The following is a 24,677-nucleotide window of genomic DNA, read 5'->3' as shown; positions in this document are numbered from 1 at the left end:
GTGAACTTCATGAGGTACAAGTAAGAAGGTAAGAACAATAATAGTAATATGAATAAACTCATATTTCATAATCAATAATCAAAACTAATTCTGTTCACCTGTCAAAGTTTCAAACCTTTGCCTGTACATTTGGTTTATTACTGGATTCTTATACATGCCTGGTTATCATTCAGATTTTACAAAAAATTTGAAATTTAAAGTTTCCTCTTCTTTTTTTTTTTTGTCAGTTTTATTTATTCTTTTATTACAATACCTTTAAAGTTCTTTGCAAGAAGATATATTTCTGTGGAATCTGAGCGGCTTGCTGGTGGTTTTACATATTTTACCAAATTAAAAAATTTTTGCATGTCACTTACTAACTTTCCTGTAGATTGTCCTTCCCACATCTTACAAAGAAAGGTTCCTTTGATTCTAAGTACTCTTAAAGAGAATTGTAATGCACAGTAAGCTAATAAGAGTATCTGTTCATGATCTGAAGAATGTAAACCACTAGCATTAGGAGCCATATCACTGACTACCACATCAGCTTTCTGTTCTGGTAACAAAGAAATTACCTGATTCTGGACAGACGAAAGAGTAAAGTCAGAATATTTCAAAATATAAGCACCTTCCAATGGATACATGTCTTCAATGTCAACTGCAATACAAGTTCCTTTTTTATTATGTGTATCTACAAAGAAAATGAATTTGGTAAGTAAAAATAATTTTTTCAAGATATATTTTCTTACATGCATATTTAATATTTTATGAATATTATTTATTTATTATAATAATGACTATTTTATGAATTATAATTTTAAAAATTACATATAATCATAATAAAATCGAGGTTAAATCCTGATAACTGTTTTTAAATAAACAGAATAAAGACTAAAATGAAGTTTAATTTTTTATCCAATTGGAACAAAAGGAACACCAATAATAATGAAATGTTTTATTTTGCCCTATTTCAAAAGTTGAATAAAAATGTATACATATTCTAGTATTACTCTAGGTAACATGCAGTTTTGCAGCATGATCTCAAATGCTCAGATTGGTGCGAATTATTTATATTATTTTTTAAGGATGAAACCTAATCTTTGTCGGCACAGTTTATTCTTGTACAGTATTACAAGAATTCTTGTAAATATAGTACTACACAAAATATTCTTGTACAGTATAACCAAATTATAGTACTGCACAGGGAAGTTTTATTAGTTCATCTGCAGAATGGCTGCTGGCAAGTATTTCTTGGGATTTGATTTGAACTGAAATGACAGTTCGTGTGTGTGTGTGTGTGTGTGTGTTGGTACATATGACACAAATGATCTGATTTTGAAGCGCAAACAAACTGCTGCTCACGTCCCTTCAGATTGACTACTTAGCTGGAAGTTCCATTTCTTTTTCCAAAGTGTGTCAACAAGAGTAACATTTATTTTCAATAATTTCAAAGGCAGAGGTACACTGCTGAACCAATTATCTGTGGTCAAATTGAAACTAGTGTCTTCGATTGGATACACAATCTGCATTACCACATTAGGAAGAACATTTAAAAAAGCATATGGCCCAGAAGTTGTTTTACTACATAAACTTCCATGTTCAGCATGTTATACATCCTCACATCACATACATAAAACTCTTTAATCCATATTTTGCCAGCCTATTTGGTATATATTGCCAGAATGAACATCTACCCCCTCAAATGGCACTAACCATTCATCTAAAGTTTCATTCCAGTTTCTTTCTGATATCTCTGTTTTGAATGCAGTCAATCCTCATGGCCCATGGGGGAAAACAGAACCTCTTCAGGGACATCATCATCATCCATTTTCAATCCACTACAGGATGAAGGCCTCTCCAGTAACTTTCCAGTTCATTCTGTTTTGCAGACATAGCTGCCAAAAGCATTAACACCAGGCCCATCTTGACTCCACAAATCTTTTTTTAGGTTTTTCCACTACAAGCGATACATTCCTGCAAAGAGAAGTAACCCAAAAGTTTTCATTTCATTCCAGTCTGTTACTCTGACAGTCCTCTACTGCACAAAATTTGAGGTTATATATGTGTTCGTATATATCACATTTTTATTGAAAAACCAAAACGATCAACTGATGATTTTGCATTCTTAGCTGCAGTCTTCACACAGGGAAAATAAGTAGTAATGTTACACCAAGGTGTACAAATATTTTAATGGGGAGGACATTCTTCCATACAATCACTTTATTCTCCAAGTTTTCTACAAAATTATCATCACCAAATTGAAATGTGAAGTACCACTAACACTGTGTGCATACTTTGAAGGATTGTTGGTGAGGAAAAGATTGGGTTTGTTTGTTTGTTATTTGTGTTTTAGGAGCATTAGCAACTAAGGCCATATTGCTCCGTGAATATGCAGTGGTCATTCCTGACCTTTCCGCATCCTCCGTATTTGGTGGTGGGAAAAGATTAGGAGTTGTTGTGTGTATGGTTACGACAGCTTGGTATTCTGATAGGTAAACAAACAAATTGTGTGAGGTCATTAGTAATTGCAAAATCCTCACCATGCCAGAGACAAGCAGGATCTGTGTAACTAGCAAACTGGGCCAGCTGAAGCTGTGAATATTAAAATAACAAAGTAAAATTATCTCACTATTAGGAAAGTTAGAAACAAAGTAGAGAAATCAAAAAGTTCTGAGTAATTTGTCAGGATTGGAAGAACAATAGAGGCAATTGATGAATTTGAGAGAATGAATTAAAAAGAGATTTTAATCTTGAAATCAAAAAGAGGAGATTCCAAAAGAGGGAGTCTCTGACAAGGAATATCAGAGCAGACGTGCAAGTACCATCTTTAAAGTGAAAGGAATCGTAGACAAACAATTAGAGCAACTGAGATGGGTGGCAGTTGAGGCAACTGATAACTGAGATTCTACTAGGAAAAGTGGGGCTTGTTAGACTGTAAATGTAAATGGATATCACAGAGATTGGAAATGAGACCATGTATATTTGTAAAATGAATGAGGAAGTTCAGATTATTTGGCAGATAAGTCTGGTCTACTAGTTTCACTATTCATGATGCATTTAGTAGATAAAATAAAAGTACAGGGGAGGACAATTTAGGAATTAATGTGGCACTGACAATGCCTCCTACATATACACTACTCTGATTTTCTCCAGTTACTAGCTGGCAGAGTACAGGCACTGAGATTATTATACTAAGCAGACCCAGATGCCACCTAGAGAGTTAATAAAGGTTTGGTCAAGTGGATTATCTAGTGGCCAGTATGCATAAACTGTTCTAAAGCTGCATCCTCAAAATGTATGGAATACTGAATCTTGCCACGATGCACTCCACGTCAATAAGCGAAATGGTGTGGTATTTCAGTGGGTGATAGAGTCAGTCATCAACCGCCTAGCATTGCCTATCTGGTGATAGAGGCTCAGCCATTCTTCTGTGTGATGTTCACACTACAAATTTTATAAATACACAATTTTAACTTTTGTAAATTATTTTTAAAAATAATGGATCACATGTTAATGATGAATGATTTTTGATGTGTGAATTTTCCCCATTGTAGTTCCAGCTATTAATGTAGCTGCAATATTAATTTGGATTTGACGACTCTCAAAAAAAAATACACCTTAAAAACTGACCATTTGGGTGCATCAGTGATTCTGCAGTAGAAAGGGTCATCAAATATTAATTTATTTCTAAACAAGCAGACTTACATTATACTATTGATAGAAACAAAACTAAGAAATTAAATGCATCTGAAAATATTAGAAATGAAATAGTCTAAAAAAATAATTTCCAAAAACTTACCTTTATAATCACTGTTAATTTTTTTAATTATAACCTGGCTCCATGCACCAGGAGATGCCCCACAGTCCACAACAGTCATTCCTGGCTCCAACAGTTTATGTTTTTCATTTATTTCAATGAGTTTAAATGCACTTCTTGCTCGATAACTCTCATAACGAGATTTTTTAACATATGGGATCATTCAAATGACGTGTCAACCACTCTTGTGAGCTTTTGGATTTTCCTTTCAGATTATCAGGCACAATTTTCAAATAATGCATTGTGGTATGAAATTCTGCATCTTGCTGCTGTAACAAAAGCTGTGGTCTAATTTTCCTTCTGAAGTTATTCCAAAGGCCATTATATGTGACAACTTTACATCTAGCCATTAATTTCAATTAAAAGTCACCCTAAAGTTATGAAATAGACAAAAAAAAGTAATTAAATATGCAAAATTTGAATTTATTTAACCACTAAGAATTAATAGAATGTAATGAAAAGTATCACAAAACTTTCTAGCAATGACTGACAAACTGAATTAACACAAATTTAAAATAAATTTATTAGAATAAATAAATAATATCTACATAAAATACTAAAACAGATATAAAATATAAAATAAAATAAAAGCATTAAAATACAATAAAATATGGACAAAGCTAATAAAGTATACAGTAGCTTTCCAGACGAAATGCCTCTTCATCAGCTTAGTTGGTGAATGGTGTATTGCAGTGTGTATATATATATATATAATATAATATATATATACTAAATAGATACGTTATAGTGTAAAGTTAATATCTTTAAAGTTTGAAAATCCATATAGCCATAGTCCTGCCATATCTCCAGTATACATGAAAACCAAAATATAAATCATATTAAGTAAATTAATAAAATAATAAAATAATAAGCCCAACACAGGAAAATTATTTTGCAAGGAACTTTGTCGAGGGCTAAACCCTTACAAAATAACCAACCCATGCTAGACTGAGCCATCGGTTTCTGTTATCATCTGCCTGTATACTAACGCCAAAATAATATAATAGTGGAAATGTGGAATAATTTAGTATAACATTAACGTAAGATTTGAGACAAATGTAAGTCTAGAATGCCCAAACAACAAGTGTCGTACCGTAATACATAACAATTTATAAATGATACAGGCTGGATGATATTTAGCCCGACCGATCGCTACCACATTATAAGCACAACTGAGTAATTATTAAAATTTTTGCTGAACACAATTTAGCATAAAATTTTGCAGAAAATAGCTAATAAAGCTAACCGAAGGAGAACGGAAAAATGTATAGTAGAGCAATAGTACCTCACTCCCCCTCGAATTACTCTAATAGTTCGCGAGGTATGAAAAATAAGGCAAGAGGAAAGCTAAAAGCAAAAAGAAAGAAAAGGTCAATTTATCGATAGTACATCGGATATTAACCGGGAGCGTAACTTCCCGACCCTAAAAGTAGGGATCCTGGTTAGGTAGTAAAGGCCTGTAAAAAATATATCAATCGAATAAAAAGAAAAGAAAAAGAAAAAGGAAAAAACGGAATGGCTAATTCCTAATAAAGTTTACTTTAAGTAGGACATAAATAATGTCAGATAAAGTCAAATTGTCAGTAATGCTAAGAGAACGAAAGACGGAACCTGTCAGATAAGGTCGGATTGTCAGTAATGCTTAGAGAACAAAAGAGGGGACATGGTAAAAACCCCGTAAGGAATCTACCAAGCATACTTTACCGTAGCCCAAGGCGGGAAAAACAAAACGCCTGCAGCAACCTCACTAGACTTATATAACTACAAAGCGTCATGCGCCACCTAAGATTTGTCAAGAATTAGCCGGTGTTTTTTGGATGAACAAAAGCATAATAGCGCCCTCTATAATAGAGAAAACAAAACCAATAATACTCAGATGTAGAAGAGAAATCCTAGTATAATATAGAATTCATTCCTACTGTAAAGAACCCATATAGGTACCACTTTTCTAAGGCGAATTAGTACACCACTCGCTATATCTATACCCTATATTAAAAAACAATAATGATTACATTAAGACCACGGCAATATCCAAAATGTATATAACAGTTTAATAAACTGCCTGCCTAATATTTTCGATAATTTCCAACTGGTTTAAATTATCGTGGTACTTTTTTAGTGCTATGGATAAAGCAGTACTCATATGTTTCAAAATGAAATTATATGGGAAACCGTTATCCAATAATTTATGCTTAAGATCGATAAGCGCATATATAACATCACTTTTATTATTACAAATATATACTCTTCTGATAGTTTGTGTCACTATAATGTTTTTAAGTATACGTACAGAGATATTAGTACCCCAACGGGTTAAGTCTATAGTTTTGAAATTGAATTCTTTGCGTTTGTCAAATAGCTTGGTAGATAGTGTATTATTATTAATCTGAATATCTATGTCCAGATATGCTACTTTAAAAGGGTCACCGTTGTTAGTGACTTCTAGAACCAACTCCTGCGGGTAGTGTTTAACCGCTTCTGTAAGAAAGCTAGTATTGTTGAACACAATTAGGTCATCAATATATCTGAACATATGGATATCTTTAACAAAGTTGTTTTCCAAATGATGCAGATATAAGTTGGCGATGAGACACGAGCTACTCGCCCCCATGGCAATGCCAGCATGCTGTATGAAAATATTACTACCATTATAAATATAGCTGTTGGAAATACAAAGATTAATCAAGTTATCCCAATAATTACGTTGGCAGGGTAAAATTTGGCTATATTCTGTAAAATAATTATTTAACACCAATTTTAGACTATCATGTGGGATGCTAGTAAATAAATTTTTGAAATCATATGTATTTATATGTTTGATGCTATTCATATTGTTCTTTATAAAGGTTAAAATAGGTCTATTGTTATTAATAATTCTGGAGGAATCTATAGCCTTGAAAATCATGCTGAGCAATTCAACTAGCTTACTATGTGGGACTTTTGAGTAGCTATTTCTACAAGATGTAATAAATCTGAAACTAATAGGCGATTTGTGAAACTTGGGAATACCATACAAATACGGAAAATTAGTATTATAGTTACTAATTTTTAACCTTTTTTGTATAGCCAGTAGCTTTTTGGTAATAGTACCAAGGTTACAGTTAGATTTAGTATATGTAGCACTGCTATGTAGTTCATTGTATAATAGTGTGGCATAGAATTTTTTGCAGATGAAACTGTAATTATTAGCGGCCTTATCTATAGTTGTTATGATAAATATATCCTGTAACTCCTTTAAATGTCGTTTGATTAACTGCATATTATATCTTTTGCTATCTCTAATGGTATGATGCTTCCTATGTAAAAGCATACTAAATATATGTTGTTTAAAATCGCTATTAGTAAGAACTAGCCAATTATAGAAGGCCTCTAGTGGTAAATTAAACTTATAGGCCAATTTAAGGCAAAAATGCATAAGGTCAGAATGTATTAGTTTGGTTATAAGATTAGCATTAAGGCTAGTGTTAGGTCTGTATTTAAAACCGTAGGAAAGAACAGATCTCAATTCCTGGTGAGGAACCAGGTTAAGATTACCAGTAATTACATGCCCATGATGTAAGTCAACGAAATCATGGTATTGTGGTAAGTGGCAGTAGCAAATAGCATCCTGGTAGACATTATCTAAGTTGCAGGCTAGCTGCTTATAATTACAAGCAGTAAGCCCAAAAGGTTTATTGTAACTAAACCTAGTTACTATATTCCTATTACTGAGTGGAAAACTGCTAACATGTTTATTTAATATCTCCTTTAACGGTAAGTAGTCAAATATAATGTTACTGAATTTAATATTGATATAGATGTTATGGATAACAGGTTTATTACATAGACGATATTTAAAAATATCCCTAAGTAAGTGGTCAAGATGCTGGTTACGATGTGAATATGTCTGGTTAATTTTTTCTAAGGCTTTTAACTTGCTATGCTTGAGGCCGAATAAGATATCATGTATGAGTTTAATATTTATAACATTTTTATCCCAAGTATCCAGCATGTCGGTAAATTTTCCTAAAGTATGCTTAGTGCGCATTTGAATGCCAGTACCAGTATTGTTAAAAACTTTGTTTCTCATCTTACTACGTGGCAATTTAGGCTGGGATCTATTAGCCATATGAAAAAGTTTATAAACACAAGTATCTAAACTACCAATATTATAATTACGTCCATTAAACAAACTATTGAGACCATAAGGGTACAGGGTTTTATATTTAAGAATATTGCAGTTTTCACGTTGTAATCTAATGCTGTGTCTATGTTCAATATCTAATATAGTAATAGAAATATTATCGAAACTGTGTTTGGAAGTGCTGCAGTTCAATGTCATTTTTATTAACAAAATTATTAATATGGGATCTGTGCCCATTAATTCTAATATGTAATTCACCTCCTGTTTGTCCAATATACTTAGCCATACACGTATTACATGTAATTAGGTAAATAGCTCCCCTAGAATGGCAGAAAACCGGATCATAGGTATTATGTGTTTAATGTTCATGGCCGGGCAAGTTTGACATCTCATATTGTTGCATTTGTTGAATTTTAAGTATAGCTCCGATGCAAAAGTCCTCGTGTCCAAATGTAAGTTATTGTCTATAGTATCATTAACCGGGCGGTTACTTGGTAAGCCTAATACATTAGATGCAACATGGCTATTTTGGTTACTTATCGGATCACTCATAGCCATAGTAGAATCCGCGGTACAGTTTAGCCTACGCGACCGACGTAGTATCTTATGATTATTCAAAGTGTAGTAACTCATGATAGTATTATAAGGTAAAAATAACTAAAAAATGGGGGAAATACAGTTAACCATCGACTATATATCTTACCAAACTCACAGAGTATGATAACTAGCATAATAGTATCCTTATACTTTAATATAGCGAAAACAAAAATATTGATATAAAAAGATGTAGAAATTTAATGTAATTAGATAACGATAACGATAAGGAGAATCCTTGCAGACCAGTCAATACATAGGCAAACTCCTAATTAATAAAGCATCCATAAAATTACTGAGTTTAGGTTGTAAAGATGTAAAATTATAGTTAAAGTGTAATATATAGAACACCCAATTAATGCCATCAAACGATCGAACATTACATCGGACGTTATGTATATACTAAATAGATACGTTATAGTGTAAAGTTAATATCTTTAAAGTTTGAAAATCCATATAGCCATAGTCCTGCCATATCTCCAGTATACATGAAAACCAAAATATAAATCATATTAAGTAAATTAATAAAATAATAAGCCCAACACAGGAAAATTATTTTGCAAGGAACTTTGTCGAGGGCTAAACCCTTACAAAATAACCAACCCATGCTAGACTGAGCCATCGGTTTCTGTTATCATCTGCCTGTATACTAACGCCAAAATAATATAATAGTGGAAATGTGGAATAATTTAGTATAACATTAACGTAAGATTTGAGACAAATGTAAGTCTAGAATGCCCAAACAACAAGTGTCGTACCGTAATACATAACAATTTATAAATGATACAGGCTGGATGATATTTAGCCCGACCGATCGCTACCACATTATAAGCACAACTGAGTAATTATTAAAATTTTTGCTGAACACAATTTAGCATAAAATTTTGCAGAAAATAGCTAATAAAGCTAACCGAAGGAGAACGGAAAAATGTATAGTAGAGCAATAGTACCTCACTCCCCCTCGAATTACTCTAATAGTTCGCGAGGTATGAAAAATAAGGCAAGAGGAAAGCTAAAAGCAAAAAAAAAGGTCAATTTATCGATAGTACATCGGATATTAACCGGGAGCGTAACTTCCCGACCCTAAAAGTAGGGATCCTGGTTAGGTAGTAAAGGCCTGTAAAAATATATCAATCGAATAAAAAGAAAAAGAAGAAAAAGAAAAAGGAAAAAACGGAATGGCTAATTCCTAATAAAGTTTACTTTAAGTAGGACATAAATAATGTCAGATAAAGTCAAATTGTCAGTAATGCTAAGAGAACGAAAGACGGAACCTGTCAGATAAGGTCGGATTGTCAGTAATGCTTAGAGAACAAAAGAGGGGACATGGTAAAAACCCCGTAAGGAATCTACCAAGCATACTTTACCGTAGCCCAAGGCGGGAAAAACAAAACGCCTGCAGCAACCTCACTAGACTTATATAACTACAAAGCGTCATGCGCCACCTAAGATTTGTCAAGAATTAGCCGGTGTTTTTTGGATGAACAAAAGCATAATAGCGCCCTCTATAATAGAGAAAACAAAACCAATAATACTCAGATGTAGAAGAGAAATCCTAGTATAATATAGAATTCATTCCTACTGTAAAGAACCCATATAGGTACCACTTTTCTAAGGCGTAGGAATGAATCTACAGTAGGAATGAATTCTATATTATACTAGGATTTCTCTTCTACATCTGAGTATTATTGGTTTTGTTTTCTCTATTATAGAGGGCGCTATTATGCTTTTGTTCATCCAAAAAACACCGGCTAATTCTTGACAAATCTTAGGTGGCGCATGACGCTTTGTAGTTATATAAGTCTAGTGAGGTTGCTGCAGGCGTTTTGTTTTTCCCGCCTTGGGCTACGGTAAAGTATGCTTGGTAGATTCCTTACGGGGTTTTTACCATGTCCCCTCTTTTGTTCTCTAAGCATTACTGACAATCCGACCTTATCTGACAGGTTCCGTCTTTCGTTCTCTTAGCATTACTGACAATTTGACTTTATCTGACATTATTTATGTCCTACTTAAAGTAAACTTTATTAGGAATTAGCCATTCCGTTTTTTCCTTTTTCTTTTTCTTCTTTTTCTTTTTATTCGATTGATATATTTTTACAGGCCTTTACTACCTAACCAGGATCCCTACTTTTAGGGTCGGGAAGTTACGCTCCCGGTTAATATCCGATGTACTATCGATAAATTGACCTTTTCTTTCTTTTTGCTTTTAGCTTTCCTCTTGCCTTATTTTTCATACCTCGCGAACTATTAGAGTAATTCGAGGGGGAGTGAGGTACTATTGCTCTACTATACATTTTTCCGTTCTCCTTCGGTTAGCTTTATTAGCTATTTTCTGCAAAATTTTATGCTAAATTGTGTTCAGCAAAAATTTTAATAATTACTCAGTTGTGCTTATAATGTGGTAGCGATCGGTCGGGCTAAATATCATCCAGCCTGTATCATTTATAAATTGTTGTTATGTATTACGGTACGACACTTGTTGTTTGGGCATTCTAGACTTACATTTGTCTCAAATCTTACGTTAATGTTATACTAAATTATTCCACATTTCCACTATTATATTATTTTGGCGTTAGTATACAGGCAGATGATAACAGAAACCGATGGCTCAGTCTAGCATGGGTTGGTTATTTTGTAAGGGTTTAGCCCTCGACAAAGTTCCTTGCAAAATAATTTTCCTGTGTTGGGCTTATTATTTTATTAATTTACTTAATATGATTTATATTTTGGTTTTCATGTATACTGGAGATATGGCAGGACTATGGCTATATGGATTTTCAAACTTTAAAGATATTAACTTTACACTATAACGTATCTATTTAGTATATACATAACGTCCGATGTAATGTTCGATCGTTTGATGGCATTAATTGGGTGTTCTATATATTACACTTTAACTATAATTTTACATCTTTACAACCTAAACTCAGTAATTTTATGGATGCTTTATATATATATATATATATATATATATATAATTTTTTTTTTTTTTTGGTAAAAACAGCTTCGATTGGCTAATTTTGAATGTTCCGCAGTCGCCAAGCCTTATTGGGTTGAACAGCATAATCTCACTCCCCGATGGGATATTGAAATCGTCGACTATTCACATGATTACCGCCAGCGCTTGAGGCACTGCACATAGCTAGCAGTAAAGGTATCATGAATCGCAATAAGGGAGTGCACTTGCACCCCATTATGGAATTTACTGTTTTGCAGTGCCATGAGCGCTGGCGGTCGTCATGTATATGTAATTCTGCTCTACTGACACCAGACTTGTGATGCATGATCATGCTCAGCTGACTTTTGCTGTTTTAACCAACATATATATACTGCAATACACCATTTGCCAACTAAGCTGATGAAGAGGCATTTTGTCTCGAAAGCTACTGTATATCTTATTAGTTTTCTCCATATTTTATTGTATTTTAATATATATATATAAAAACAAAAATAATTACCACATCTTCAAGAAATCAAGTAAACTAAACCACACACACCAACAAAACCACGCATCAACAATATGTGATTCCTGAGCGCCATCTGCCGCATTTAAGCGAACTACAGAAGCGCAGTATGTAAAAGTTATGTAAAAAAAATTTAATTAAACAAATAAGCAACGAGTACTAGATTGGTAGATAGATGCAGAAAACGGGTTGCATGTCGCACAGATCACATTGATCTGTGACCAGTCGTCCATAAATTTATTTACTATTGGCCACAGACGCAAATGAGCCCGAAGATTTATGGAGCGGATAATCAAGTATAATCATCCCCATACGATGGAACAATTTGCTCTGTTTTGTTGGATTTTATAAGCACTGTTTTATATGGGAATATCACAAACCATCGGTACAGTTGTGTAGCCAGGATTTTATATCAGCAGGTACATTTACAAAAAAAAAAGGCGCTAATTGCCTAATGCTAACCTAGCTGCTATTTTTGGTTTCAGGGGGTACAATGTATCTGTTCCTCGCGTCATCGACGGGATTCGAATCCGAGCCTTTTCCACCCGGTGCACTAGCGTAGCTACCCTTTTTCGGGCCCGGAGGCAAAGAACATGTTCGGGCCCCCTAATGCTGTCTCCTGTTTTTGCAATTAAAATTGCAAAAACAGGAGACAGCCAAAGACGCCGGGCCCCTAAAGGGCCCGGGCCCGGAGGCAATTGCCTTGCCTGCTTACATGGTAGCTATGCCACTGACCCGGTGTGTACGGTGTGCCGACAGTACAGGCTACTGGAGGAAGTATAATGAGGTGAAAAAGTTTTCGCGGCATGCCATTGGTCCCCTGATTCAACTGGAAGGCGTGAATGCTAGAGCAAATCTGAACATCGTGGATCTTGTAGGTGGTAGATGACTTTCATCAACCGGTGAAATACCACCACTGTACTTATTGGAGGCTTGAAGTAGTGAAACCCATGTTTAGTCTCTAGAGCAAAGTTTCCGGCATCCCCCTCCCCCCATACTTCTCCTTCAACCCATGCACGGTAATAAGTACTATAGGTTTTGATACCTTTCGTGTTTTGGGTTTTCATAAAAAAAAAAAAAAAACACCCTGCAATGTCGCATATTTATCCCTGTTGACAGAAGTATTATCAAGATGATAATGCGACTATTCACTGTCCCAAATGTGAGAAAGAGTGGTATGAGGAGCAGAAGGTAGACAACAAACATCTGCTTTGGACGACTTAATCCCTGGATTATTCCATTGAGCATCTGTTGAATAAACTGGAAAGTAGTGTTCGTTATCAAAAGCTTTCCATGTCACTCCAGGAATTGGCGACAGGTTTGTTACATGAATATTCTTCGTGTAACAGTTGGTAGCAGCGAATGGAAAAGACCTGAGTTCGAGTCCCGTCGATGACGTGAGGAATTTTTATGGGTCTTTTTCACAACGTGGCTGAGTTAGTTGGTCTCAGGCGAGGACAGCATGGTTTTTCGTCCAGCAAAACAAAAAAATCGACCCGAGACACACGCAATTTACAGATAGTATACACGAAGCAATAAGGCCTTTGTCATTGATGCTCCTAAAACCGTACAACAAAAACAACAGCGTGGGATTGTGGAAGCATCTTTTCGAATGTCTTGCCAAAGCAGCTGGAACGAGATAGCCTATAGTTGTGCAAATCTGTCTGATATTTTCCAGGTTTAGCGAACGCTAAGTCCACTCCTCCACTGGTACAACCACAACTATAAACTAGACGATATGCTCTCCATTATTGTTTCCATGTATCCAGTGGTCAACACTGGACAATCCGCTAAACAGTGACCACTAACCCCATTATTTGCGAAATCCAAACAGACAGAAATCAAAAATGGAAAATTTCCAAGGCTAATTAGAATTTATTCCCTTCCAGTTTTCTTTGATGAACAAATCATTACATACCAATCAATAGATGATGCTGCACAGCATACCACAGCACAAATTCTAACTGCTGCAACCAATGCTATACCCACCGTCTATAGACGTCCTGATAAACATGATAACCAGTGGTGTACGATGCCTGCCGACTTGCCAAAAAAAGAGAAGACGGGGGCTCAGACTTTGTTCCGTAAGTACCTACCAACTGAAGACCTGATGAATTTGAAAAAAAACGTAAAGCTAAGGAACGACTCGTAAGGAAAACGGCTAAAAAAGACTCGTGAATTCAGTTTGCCTCTACTATAAAAAATGAATACGCACAGCAAAATAATATGGAACAAGGTTAAAAAACTGAATGGTAGATTTCCACTACCGTCCTTTCCGATTCTGAGTTGGAACAGAGAAGATTTATCATCTCCATTGAAAATAGCAAATGTTCTGGCAGAAACGTTTGCGAAAATTTCGGATATTCCTACACATGAACCATCTTTTCAGTAGGACAAAATAAAGGCTGATAAATGCAAATTAAACTTCAGCACTAGAGTATTCCTTTCATCCATTCAGTCTTTCACAATACTGGAACTAAAAGGAGCTCTCAACAAATACTTTCTCATGTTGCAACATCTAGATTGGCATTAGCATTAGTAAAGGCATATGATGCAAGAAAGCAAGCTTATACAGCGTCAGCCAAAAAAACAATAATAATAATAATAAAAAAAAAAAGCCTTTCTCACATCACTCATCCACTCGCTCCAAATGTTTGTCTAGTTCTACCTAGATAATGAAGCACTAAACTGTTTATGAATCTGGTCTTTTCTGAAAGCTACTATCTTAGCTCATGGCATCATTGAACAGTCTTAGTGTTCAATAAATCTGGAAAATATCACACAGATTTGCACAACTATAGGCTGACTGATATCTCTTTCCAACTGCTTTGGCAAGACATTCGAAAAGATATTTAGTAACATTAAATTCTATTTGTCGAGAAGTGATTCAATTTTTTCTGCGTTTATCGGTATGTGGAGGGTTCCATAACGGACGGTGAGAATTAAATTTCCCGACTAGACAAAAGGGGAGGTATCTGTAAAAGAAGTTTTTCCAGGTTTATAAGAACACTCGTATGCAAAATTTAAGGACCAGTCAGGTTTTCACCTGTAGCTTCTCGTAGGAGTGGCCTACGACAAGTACAGGTGGATATGGGAAAAGCATACCAAAGGAACCTCGTGAGGTACAGAAATGATGGAGACAACACCTACACAACAACGGAAACAAAACGGTATAGTGGGACTTTATTCAAAAATGGCAACATAGTACTGGCTGCCATGGTACAGATGCATCACTGCCAAAGATGGAACAAAGGGAAGAGGTATCCTTACTAGGAGATATGGCCACCCCCTAATGTCGATACAGACTTTGCACCGCCTATCCATACTTAGAACAATGTTGTTGATAAGTTCTTGCGGTAACATCGTCCATTCCTCTGTCAGCGCTACCTTCAGCTGGTGAACATTTTCTGGTGGGTTTGGACGTGCCGCTAGGCGTCTCCCAAGAGCGCCCTATATGTATTCGATGGGATTTGGATCGGTTGGGAGAAACGGACAGGCCAATCCATACGAACAATGTCCTCACTTTCCAAAAGCATATCAACAGCTGCAGTACGATGGGGCGTGGCGTTATCATCCATAAACACGAACACGGGGCCAGTGGCACCTCGGAACAGACACACATAGGGAAGGCTTACCTCAGTACAGTAGCATGCACTGGTAACAGTACTGCTTTCCAGTATCTGGAATTGTGTACGTCCATTCAAGATAACGCCTCCCCAAACGAGAACACCTCGACCGCCATATCGATCCCTTTCAGTGATGTTTGCGGGGTGATACCGTGTGTTAACTTCTCGGCAGATTAGCTGACTTCCAGAATCGCTGCTGAGACTGAATCTACTCTCATCAGTAAAGAGTACCTTAAGTAAAGATTTTGTGGTTGTAACCTTTAGAAAGTGTTGATCCTTACGTTTTGCACACCAGTGTATATTCCTTCTTTGCTGATTGAAACTACAGCTAACATGAATCTCAAAAAAAAAAAAATTCTTACAGTTCCAGCAGCTAAAGAGGTTTACAGAGAAATGTATTTGTTGGGAATATTAGAGTTTACAAAAATAGTACACCTCCATTCACAGAAGTCAAGTTATTTCAGTTGTCGTATAAAAAAGCATTATGGGAATCTTATTGTCTCGGAACTTGTCATGTTGGACAGACAACTTGTGTGAATGAGACCCGCTGATATTCGCAAATCGGACAAATGCTAACTTATCGTGATTCTCTCTTGTAGAGGGTCTGTGTCCACATTTTGAATTAATTTTTTAAATCAAATAAAAAGTAAAATATTAAATGAAATATATATAATGTTAAGAAATATAGAAATATTATAGTATCATAAAAAATATTATATTTTAGAACTATTATAGATATTATAGAAATTTAAAGGCGGGAATTCTCTTACCTGATATTTTTGAGAGGTTTTCAGGAATAATAATTGCCTCCAGGTAAGGTATAATTAGAATATATGGAAGTAGTATTGAAAGACTTGCCTAAAGATGGATAAACTTTTTAACAATACAAAGGAATTAAAGCAAATTATTATTATTATTAGTCATATGGTGCAAGGAAGCCTGAGGCTTATGCTGGACCAGCCAAAAAAAAAAATTCTGAATTACCCAGAGAGAGAGAGAGAGAGAGAGAGAGAGAGAGAGAGGTAGTAGGGTATCACCAAGAGAAGAATGGTGATATCCAGCTCAGGACCCTGGGTGTGCCAAGCCCATACTCACCAGATGTGAGCCCCATGGGGTTATTTTTGACCATAAATCCGAGAATGGAGGTATAAAGGGAGATAAATACCCGAAGCTTGATGAAGGCTTTTCGCTTATACCATCTTCTAAAGGGAAGCGAACACGTGTCGAAGTCGTATTTATAAGGTCCAAGCACTTTCCATTGTAGTATTTCAAAAACGTGGGGGAGTTAAGTATGCTAAAGGAAGAGGAGGATAGAAGAAAGATTCCCATCCCCATTTCCTTTCACTAATAATTTGGGAATTTGAATATTTTGAGATTTAGAACAGATTAAAGTGTTTTTTTTTTTTTTTTGAAGAAAAGTATATAAAAATATCCGCTTGGAAATCCGAATGCGTGACTACCCATCCACATTAGTAGAGGTCCTGGATGGCGGAGGGAGTTATGTTTTTTTTTTTTTTAGTAAATTTGAACTTATAGGATATTTGTTTCAGATCCCACTCCTCAGAAATAATTATAATTAGTAGAAGCATATAGTAATGAGCTTCAATCCTTTATATCAATAATGAAACAGTACAATTAATTACCGTTAAGTTTATTGATATTACTTTTCTGTTATTTTCTGAACCTATGTACAATAGTTATTTTTATGATTTTTGTGATTTGATCTTTAAAATTTCATGATTTTTGAAATATTACTTTTTTGTATATATCTACTGAGTAAATATAGTTTTGGTTATTCTTTTTTTCAACTTTAATTGTTCAGAAGAAAGAATTAGTTGATTGACTGAGATTCTGTTCATGCATATGGGCTTGGCACACCCAGGGTCCTGAGATGGATATTATCATTCTTCTCTTTCTTGGTGATTCCCTGCTACTTCTCTCCTCTCTCTCTCTCTCTCTCTGGGTAACTCAGGATTTTTTTTTTTCGGCTGGTGCTGCAAAAGCCTCAAGCTTCCTTGCACCATATAGCTAATGATAATAATAATAATAATTGAAATAATGTTCCCATCTCTTCAGTTTCATCTTTACTTTTATGACTATGCTGGTCACTGTTATATTTGAAGCTGCATACTTCAAGTATCTATATATTATTTTGGGAATTGTTATTTTTCGTTAATAACTTGATACTGCATCCTAGTGTATACAGTGTGTATTAAATGTGGAACTCTTCTTCTATGATAAGACATTCTGGGATCACTGGAACTGAATATTAAATTATACGAAGAACATGAATCGAACTGCACATTTTGATTAGGTGCATTCGAATTAATTTCTGGTGGAATGAGTAATACTTATACTGTCTAATTGATGGAACTTTTGACCCGCACTTTTAAACAGGTTGATTTGAGTGCTATTATGCTGAATCAAAATTTCAAGACAGGTATGTATGTATGACTATTGATATACTTTTTTTTTTTTTTCTTTGTATCATAAACCGACCGTGAGTGTCCTAAACTAGTGGAATTGGTCCACCTTTCGTGTTGTAGCCAAGTACTCAGAAGCAGCTTTTCTGGTGATTGCTGGTTCTAGGTAACCAAGTGGCCAGGACATCACACACACACACACACACACACACACACACACACACACACACACACACACACACACACACACATCTGGCCCTTTCTACATAGTTTATTGCATCATCAGAGAAGAAACGAGGCGGATTTGAGCAAACATTCCAGGTGTCGCCTAACCTGAACACATGCATGTTCACATGTGTTCATTAGTAGGATCTGGTTAATCGCCAAAGGTTGGTTGTTGGGTTTTAGGAGCATCGCCAATTAAGGCCATGTTGCTCCGTCTATATTGTCTGTAAATTGCATGTGTTCTGAGTTAGTTTTCCGCTTGCTGGACGAAAAACTCGAGTTTCTGGGGGGAAAAAACCTGCTACCTCGCCAGAGACCGATTAACTCAGCAACGTTTTGAAAATACCCATAAAAATTTCTCCCATCATTGACGGGATTCGATCACATGTCATTTTCACCCAGTGTGGGGAGGACGGCGATCCTACCACTGTGCTAGCTACGAGGACAATCTCCAAAGTCCAGGAAAATCTACTTCGGGAGCAACTCTTGCAAGACGAGTATCATTATCTGGCTCTCACAGAATTTGCACAACTGGTGTTTCAATTAATGTGTAAACCCAAGTAGAAACATTCAGGCAGTTGCAATGTAACATTCCATAAGGGTAACTGCAGCCCAAGTTAAAAGGTGTGATTTACACGCGAATGACGCCATCCTCAATGTTCCTCATAACAAGCCCAACACCAGACATGGCCAAATTTACCCGCTAATATCGAACCTCTAATTTCAAACCAACGGCAGTGACATTCAAGACAACTGGCATGAAAGCAAAATAAACAATTTACCTGCATGCACACTCACTGACATCCAGTTTGTTACTGTCCAAATTGAATTGAGCAGCCAAAATGAACAAAGGTACATTCCTAACTTGGACTCACATAGGGAAAACTAAACCTACCCTTTTTGGGGGGCAAGGGCAAGCTGCAAACAACATCTGAGGTAGGATTATCTGCTAACCCCTTCATAGGTAGTATTGATTCCTGCCATGCGGGCCTCTTATGGCAATCTCATGGGAGCACATCTCCCATGACTTTACTGCCTGTGGTCAGTCCCATTCCCCAATCCTATCATTAATCTTCACTGCAGTAGGGACCCTCCCATCTTTGTGGCCTACTATCTTTTTTAGACTTCATTCTGACCCACCTTTCTTTATTATTTCCCTATTCACTCTTCAAAAAAAAAAAAAAAATTTTTTTTTGTTCATCAGGAAGCCCAAGTGGAGAGCAGTCAGAGTATGGACAGCCTGCTCACCTAACAGTGGTGGTGGTGGACAACGTAAAGTGCCACTGGGGATCCTGCAGCCAAGTAGCCAGAACACAACACAATACACATTTTCTGGTTTTTACAGTGTATTGTATTTCTTTACAAGAGTAACCACAAGTGGAGTTTTACACAAACACTAGGCCACTATGCATTCATTGCTTGCCTGCACAGGTAGCACAATGGCATTGTCAACGTCCCCACTGGGTGGAAAATGTCGGGATTCAAATCCCATCAATGATGTGAGGAACTTTTATTGGTTTTTTCACTCCATGGATGAGTTGGACAATCTCAAGAGCAGAGAGGTGTAAGTTCCCCTCTCCCCCAGAAACTTGGCTTTTATTAAGTCCAGCAAAACAGGCAAATCAACCAGAGAACTCTCACAATATTCTTGGCCAGATGAACTGATACCCTGCATGGCCCTATTGTGATATTTATTCAGTTTATCGCTTTTCAGCATTTTGGCTAAGATCAAAGTGTATTCATTCATCAGTGCAGTTAGCATCATCAGTCCTTCCCACTCCAGGTCGAAAGGGCTCAGGTTCAAATCCCATCAATACAAGTCACTTTTAAATTGCTTTTTTTCACTCCAAGGCTGAGTTCGTCAGTCCCAGAGGTAGATAGCAAGGTCTTCTCATGGAAACTCTGGTTTTTCTTGCAGCAAAACAAGCAAATCAACCATGGAACACACAATTCACAAACGTAATATACTTGGACAGATGAATTGATATTCTGCATGGCTCTAGTGTGACATTTATGCGATCATCACTTCTTGGTCTTTTGGCTGAGATCAAAGTGTTTTCTTCATTTCTCTGCACAGCAGCAGCTTTGCCAGTGTCCTTTCCATACTGTTTTCACTTTGTGGCTGAGTTAAGTCAATATCAGGAGTAGATAGGTGCAAGGTTTTTCCTCTAATTTTGTCCATCTAAACAGGCAAAATGACTGAAAATCCATGCATGCAATTCATAAACATAATACACTTGGGCAGATGAACTGATATCCTCGGCGGCCATAGTGTGACGTGTTCATCATTTCATCTGCGTGGGTAACATGGTGACATCATCCTGTCCACAATGGGTGGAAAAGGACTGGGATCAAATCCCTTCAGTGACACGACTCATGGGCCTTTTTCACTCTGTGGCTCAGTTGGTGGTCTCAGGCAGAAACAAAGGTTTTACAAATATTCATGAAGTAGCTACTTTGTTTTATCACTTTTAGTCTCTATTTGTTTTTATTAATTTTACTTTATCCTATATACATATTTTAAGAGGTTACCATGTTTTCTTTTATATTTTAATGAAGTTTCATTTTGCCTTTCATCAGCTGTGACAATATTTATTCTTAATATTTTATTGCAGTTTATCTTGGTGCCCAAGTTTCATCATATTAGAACAATTTGCCCTTTAAACTGTGTAATGTTCTTCTTTGCTTTTTTTGGAACAGATACCGCAAATGTATCGAAACGTGTAAAGTTTTTTATGACCTCCTCCCTATTACTATATTACACTAAAAAATTTAAAAATCAAAACAGAAATAAATTTTTATTTGGGTTATTCTGTGCAACCTTAAATAGCACATAGTATATATCAAGGGTGGCCAACGAGTCGATCGCAGATTTAATTTCGGTCGATCACGATGAATTTTAAATATAGTCATCCCTCGATTTGTGCACCTTATGCAATGAAATTTTTGAGATGGTAGATGGCAGCACATTTTGAAGGAAAAAAGTAGATCGCATCACAAATTAAGTTGGCCACTCCTGGTATATATTAATGCTTCTTCTGCATACTAAAAAATTGGTAGCCAGTGATTGCCAACCTTGTAACAATTTAAAATACATATAACTTTCACATATTTTATTCAAAAACAAAAAAAATTGCATTTTGCAAAAAATCAGCAGAGAAAAATGGATGCTGTTTTTGAACCCAACGTACACATTGCGAAGGATATAATCAAATCTCCAAAACTATTGTTTCTATAATTTGTTTGTGGTACTTCTAGTGTTACACTCCAGTGGAGAGAGGCCTAAATAACATTCATTAATTATACTTAAGCTCATTAAAATTGTGGTGTGAAAAATCAATAGTATTAAAATCATCAGTATTACAAAAATGATATTTTACATTTTATAGTGTAAAAAAATAAGGAAATAAGGACCAGGTAAAAAAAAAAAATAAGGAAAATTTGTGACTGCTTATATTATTAATTTCTTTCAAGGACTTTTTTTCTGTTTAATTTTCAGCAAACATACACTGTTGACCAAAAGAATAAAAACATTAAATGAAAATAATAACAAAAAGTAATTAACCCACAAATATTAATGTGACTATGCTAAGGCTTATGAATATTGCAATGTGAATAAGTCTACTGAAATTATGAAAATATTTCAGTCATGAATGTCATGTCACTGACCAGCTGAAAAAAAAAAGAAAAAAAAAAATTTCTGGTAACCCTGAAACAAAGATATTATAATCTGCATTCTAGTAGCATTGTGGGGCAGGTGAGGGTTGAGAAGACACAAGATACTTGGCATTAAGTTTAAATTTCATATATACTCAATCTAGCTGAACTACTTAAATTTTAAAAATAGGTTTGTTCAGAATTTCCATAGGATCACTCAAATCACAAAACAGTCTTAAAACTGATGAAGAAAATGTGTATCGGCTAAACAGACAGAAGTTTTTCAGCTTTTTCCAAAGAGCCAAACTTATATGTTAATAATTCAGCAACAGATGCATATCTGTAGTATTAGATATGGAATGGTTTTAATATGCTGTTACACCATAGTTATTACTTTTGGTAATTGTGTCACATTTCAGAATTTCTGCCAGTTCCTCATTCATAGGCATTATCCCTCTCAATGATCAGAACATCTAGATGTGATGTCATAAGAATGACTGATCTCTGGTTGGTCAATCAGAGGAATCCAGAGCTCTATATCCCTATCTTCTGCAGACTGTCTTGTAATTATATACATTGATTTTAATTCCATAGTAAAGAAAAATCCCTTATTTTAAATATAAATTTATATTCTGTTGAATAGTTGCATTATGAAGGCAACTATACCCATACCACTATTTGTCAACCTCTCGGTAAATTTTTTTTTTTTATATATACATAGCTTCTTTAACTTTTGATAAAATCCCTCCCTGATTATCTCGAAACTTTTTACATTAAAAGCATGGCAGCTTTTGGAAGTGTTCAATTTCCAAGGTTTTATTTTTTTCATGTTTACAATGTTTGGCAATTCCATTTTCAAATAACTCCCTCTGTCATCTACATACATTTTCCCCACATTGACATGCTTTTTCCTAGTTGGGGGAAATCACGTCACTTAAAATATTATCCATTTTGTTTATTGATTTAAATACCGTATGAAGTCTATATTAGTTATAAATTCTGTTTTCTCTCCTATTCCTTTTATGTATGGTATTGCAACTGCTTTTCTGAATTTGTCTAATTTTTCTTTTTTTTATATTCCTGTGAAGTAGATCTTGTAATTTTCCACTTGGGTTTGATGATCACTTATCTGTGGCTGTGGCCAAAATGGTCTTTTTCCAAACTAGAAAGAAGAGAATATGCCCTGGAAGGCAGAAGCTATCATACAGGCTAAAAGTAACCCTATTATGTATTAGGATTTTGAATGAAAAATCTTTTTTTGCAAATACCTGTGTGTGTGTGTGTGTAAATACTTTTGGCCTCTCAACCATTGTTTCTTTGTTTCATGATATACAGCGACTCCCCGACTTACGTAAGGGTTGCGTTCAGCAGAATTCTATGTAAGTCGGCACTTCCCTAAAGGCTTATGCCACACTGAATTTGATTGAAGCAAAAAAGAAATGTTTGACAAACATTTAAATAGAATTATTTATTCAATTTTTTTTTTATCTCATGTGCAGAAAAATTTCAAAAGTGTGCAATAACAAAAATTTTACTTTAACGTTCTGGAAACCAGCACAATTCTTGAACCTATTAAACCACCCTTTGCTTTCCATGAACTTGGCTTGGGGTTCACCGTATTTATCCTTAATATCTTCATGCTGGTCATTAGACTCAGGGACACTCGCTTCTGAATCTGATTTTCCATCCATATTAATAGCTTTTTCTCTTCAACATAGCACCTGAACGCTGTTTTGTCATCACTGTTGATCCTTTAAGATGTTCTTTTATACACCGTCCTTTAAAATAGTGTTCACTGTTTGAAGCAGCGAGCCCGCATTCCCGTGCAATAGATGACAAACTTTGTCCTGCTTCTTACTTCTTAATCATTTCTAAATCAATTTTGTTTCATTTCCTAGCACTGCCACCACTTGCATTTTCTGTTGGTCGCTTTCCCTTCATCATTGTAATAAGTAAATAGGAATGAAGAGAAGACTGAAAATTTGTTTTATATGGTTGAAGATTTCACCACAATAACGTAAAAACCCACACAATTCCAGTTATCGGTATTATCGCAAATGCAATAACATTCAGTTTGCTACTGATTAATAATAAAGATTGCACTAACAGAAAAGCTCAATAAACCGGAAAGTGCAAATTGTTTTTATTGTTTTATGGTAGTAACCTCCAAAATGTGCTTTAGAAAAATATCACAAAGGCATTCAAAATTGATTCTTATAACAGAACATATGATAACGATGAAAGTGTAGTGCATTCTCCAGCTGGACCACATAGCTCTTCTCAGCCAATAGTAGCATTTGTAAACGTGTTGACTGCATGTTTTATGCTTCCTTAAGTTAATTAAAAGTGATTTTTGTATTGTGCTTATTTGCCATAAATTTATATAAAACTAATACAATTTCCATTATAAAAATGACATTTTAGAGAGTTAAATAATGTTAAAAAATTTACGTAAAAGTCAAATTTCCACAAGATGAGGAATGCCTGTAATATTGCCTTTGATATAGTTGCTGAAAATCAAGTTCTCCTGATCTAGCATGCAACATTGAAACATTCAGATCTTCTTCTGAAGGTCTATGATTCTTTGTTTTTCACTCAACGTTCATACATTATAGAATGTTTTAATGACTAGCTCAGTTCTACATCATAGAAGACAAAATCAAAATAGGAACACAAATATTTGAAATACAAAAATGAACATTACTTTATTACAAAAAAATTCACAAAAAAGTTCCCATCTTGGCTTATAAAAAGCTGAGATGGGAATAA

At 35.3% G+C, this 24,677-nt stretch overlaps 1 protein-coding gene across 1 annotated transcript; it reads right to left on the bottom strand.

Annotated features, from left to right (window-relative positions):
• Positions 1–231: 231 nt before the first annotated feature.
• On the bottom strand, positions 232–4,129 carry Mrm2 (Mitochondrial rRNA methyltransferase 2). The gene is given in 3 exon segments (XM_090380090.1): positions 232–670; positions 3,779–3,953; positions 3,955–4,129. Coding segments are annotated over 3 exon segments (696 nt in total). The 5' UTR covers positions 4,039–4,129; the 3' UTR covers positions 232–233.
• Positions 4,130–24,677: the final 20,548 nt, after the last annotated feature.

The sequence above is a fragment of the Mastigoproctus giganteus genome, chromosome 8 (assembly GCF_048544385.1).
Source record: "Mastigoproctus giganteus isolate SK-2022 chromosome 8, ASM4854438v1, whole genome shotgun sequence".
NCBI classification, from domain to species: Eukaryota; Metazoa; Arthropoda; class Arachnida; order Uropygi; family Thelyphonidae; genus Mastigoproctus; species Mastigoproctus giganteus.
This window is presented reverse-complemented; position numbering and strand designations above follow the sequence as displayed.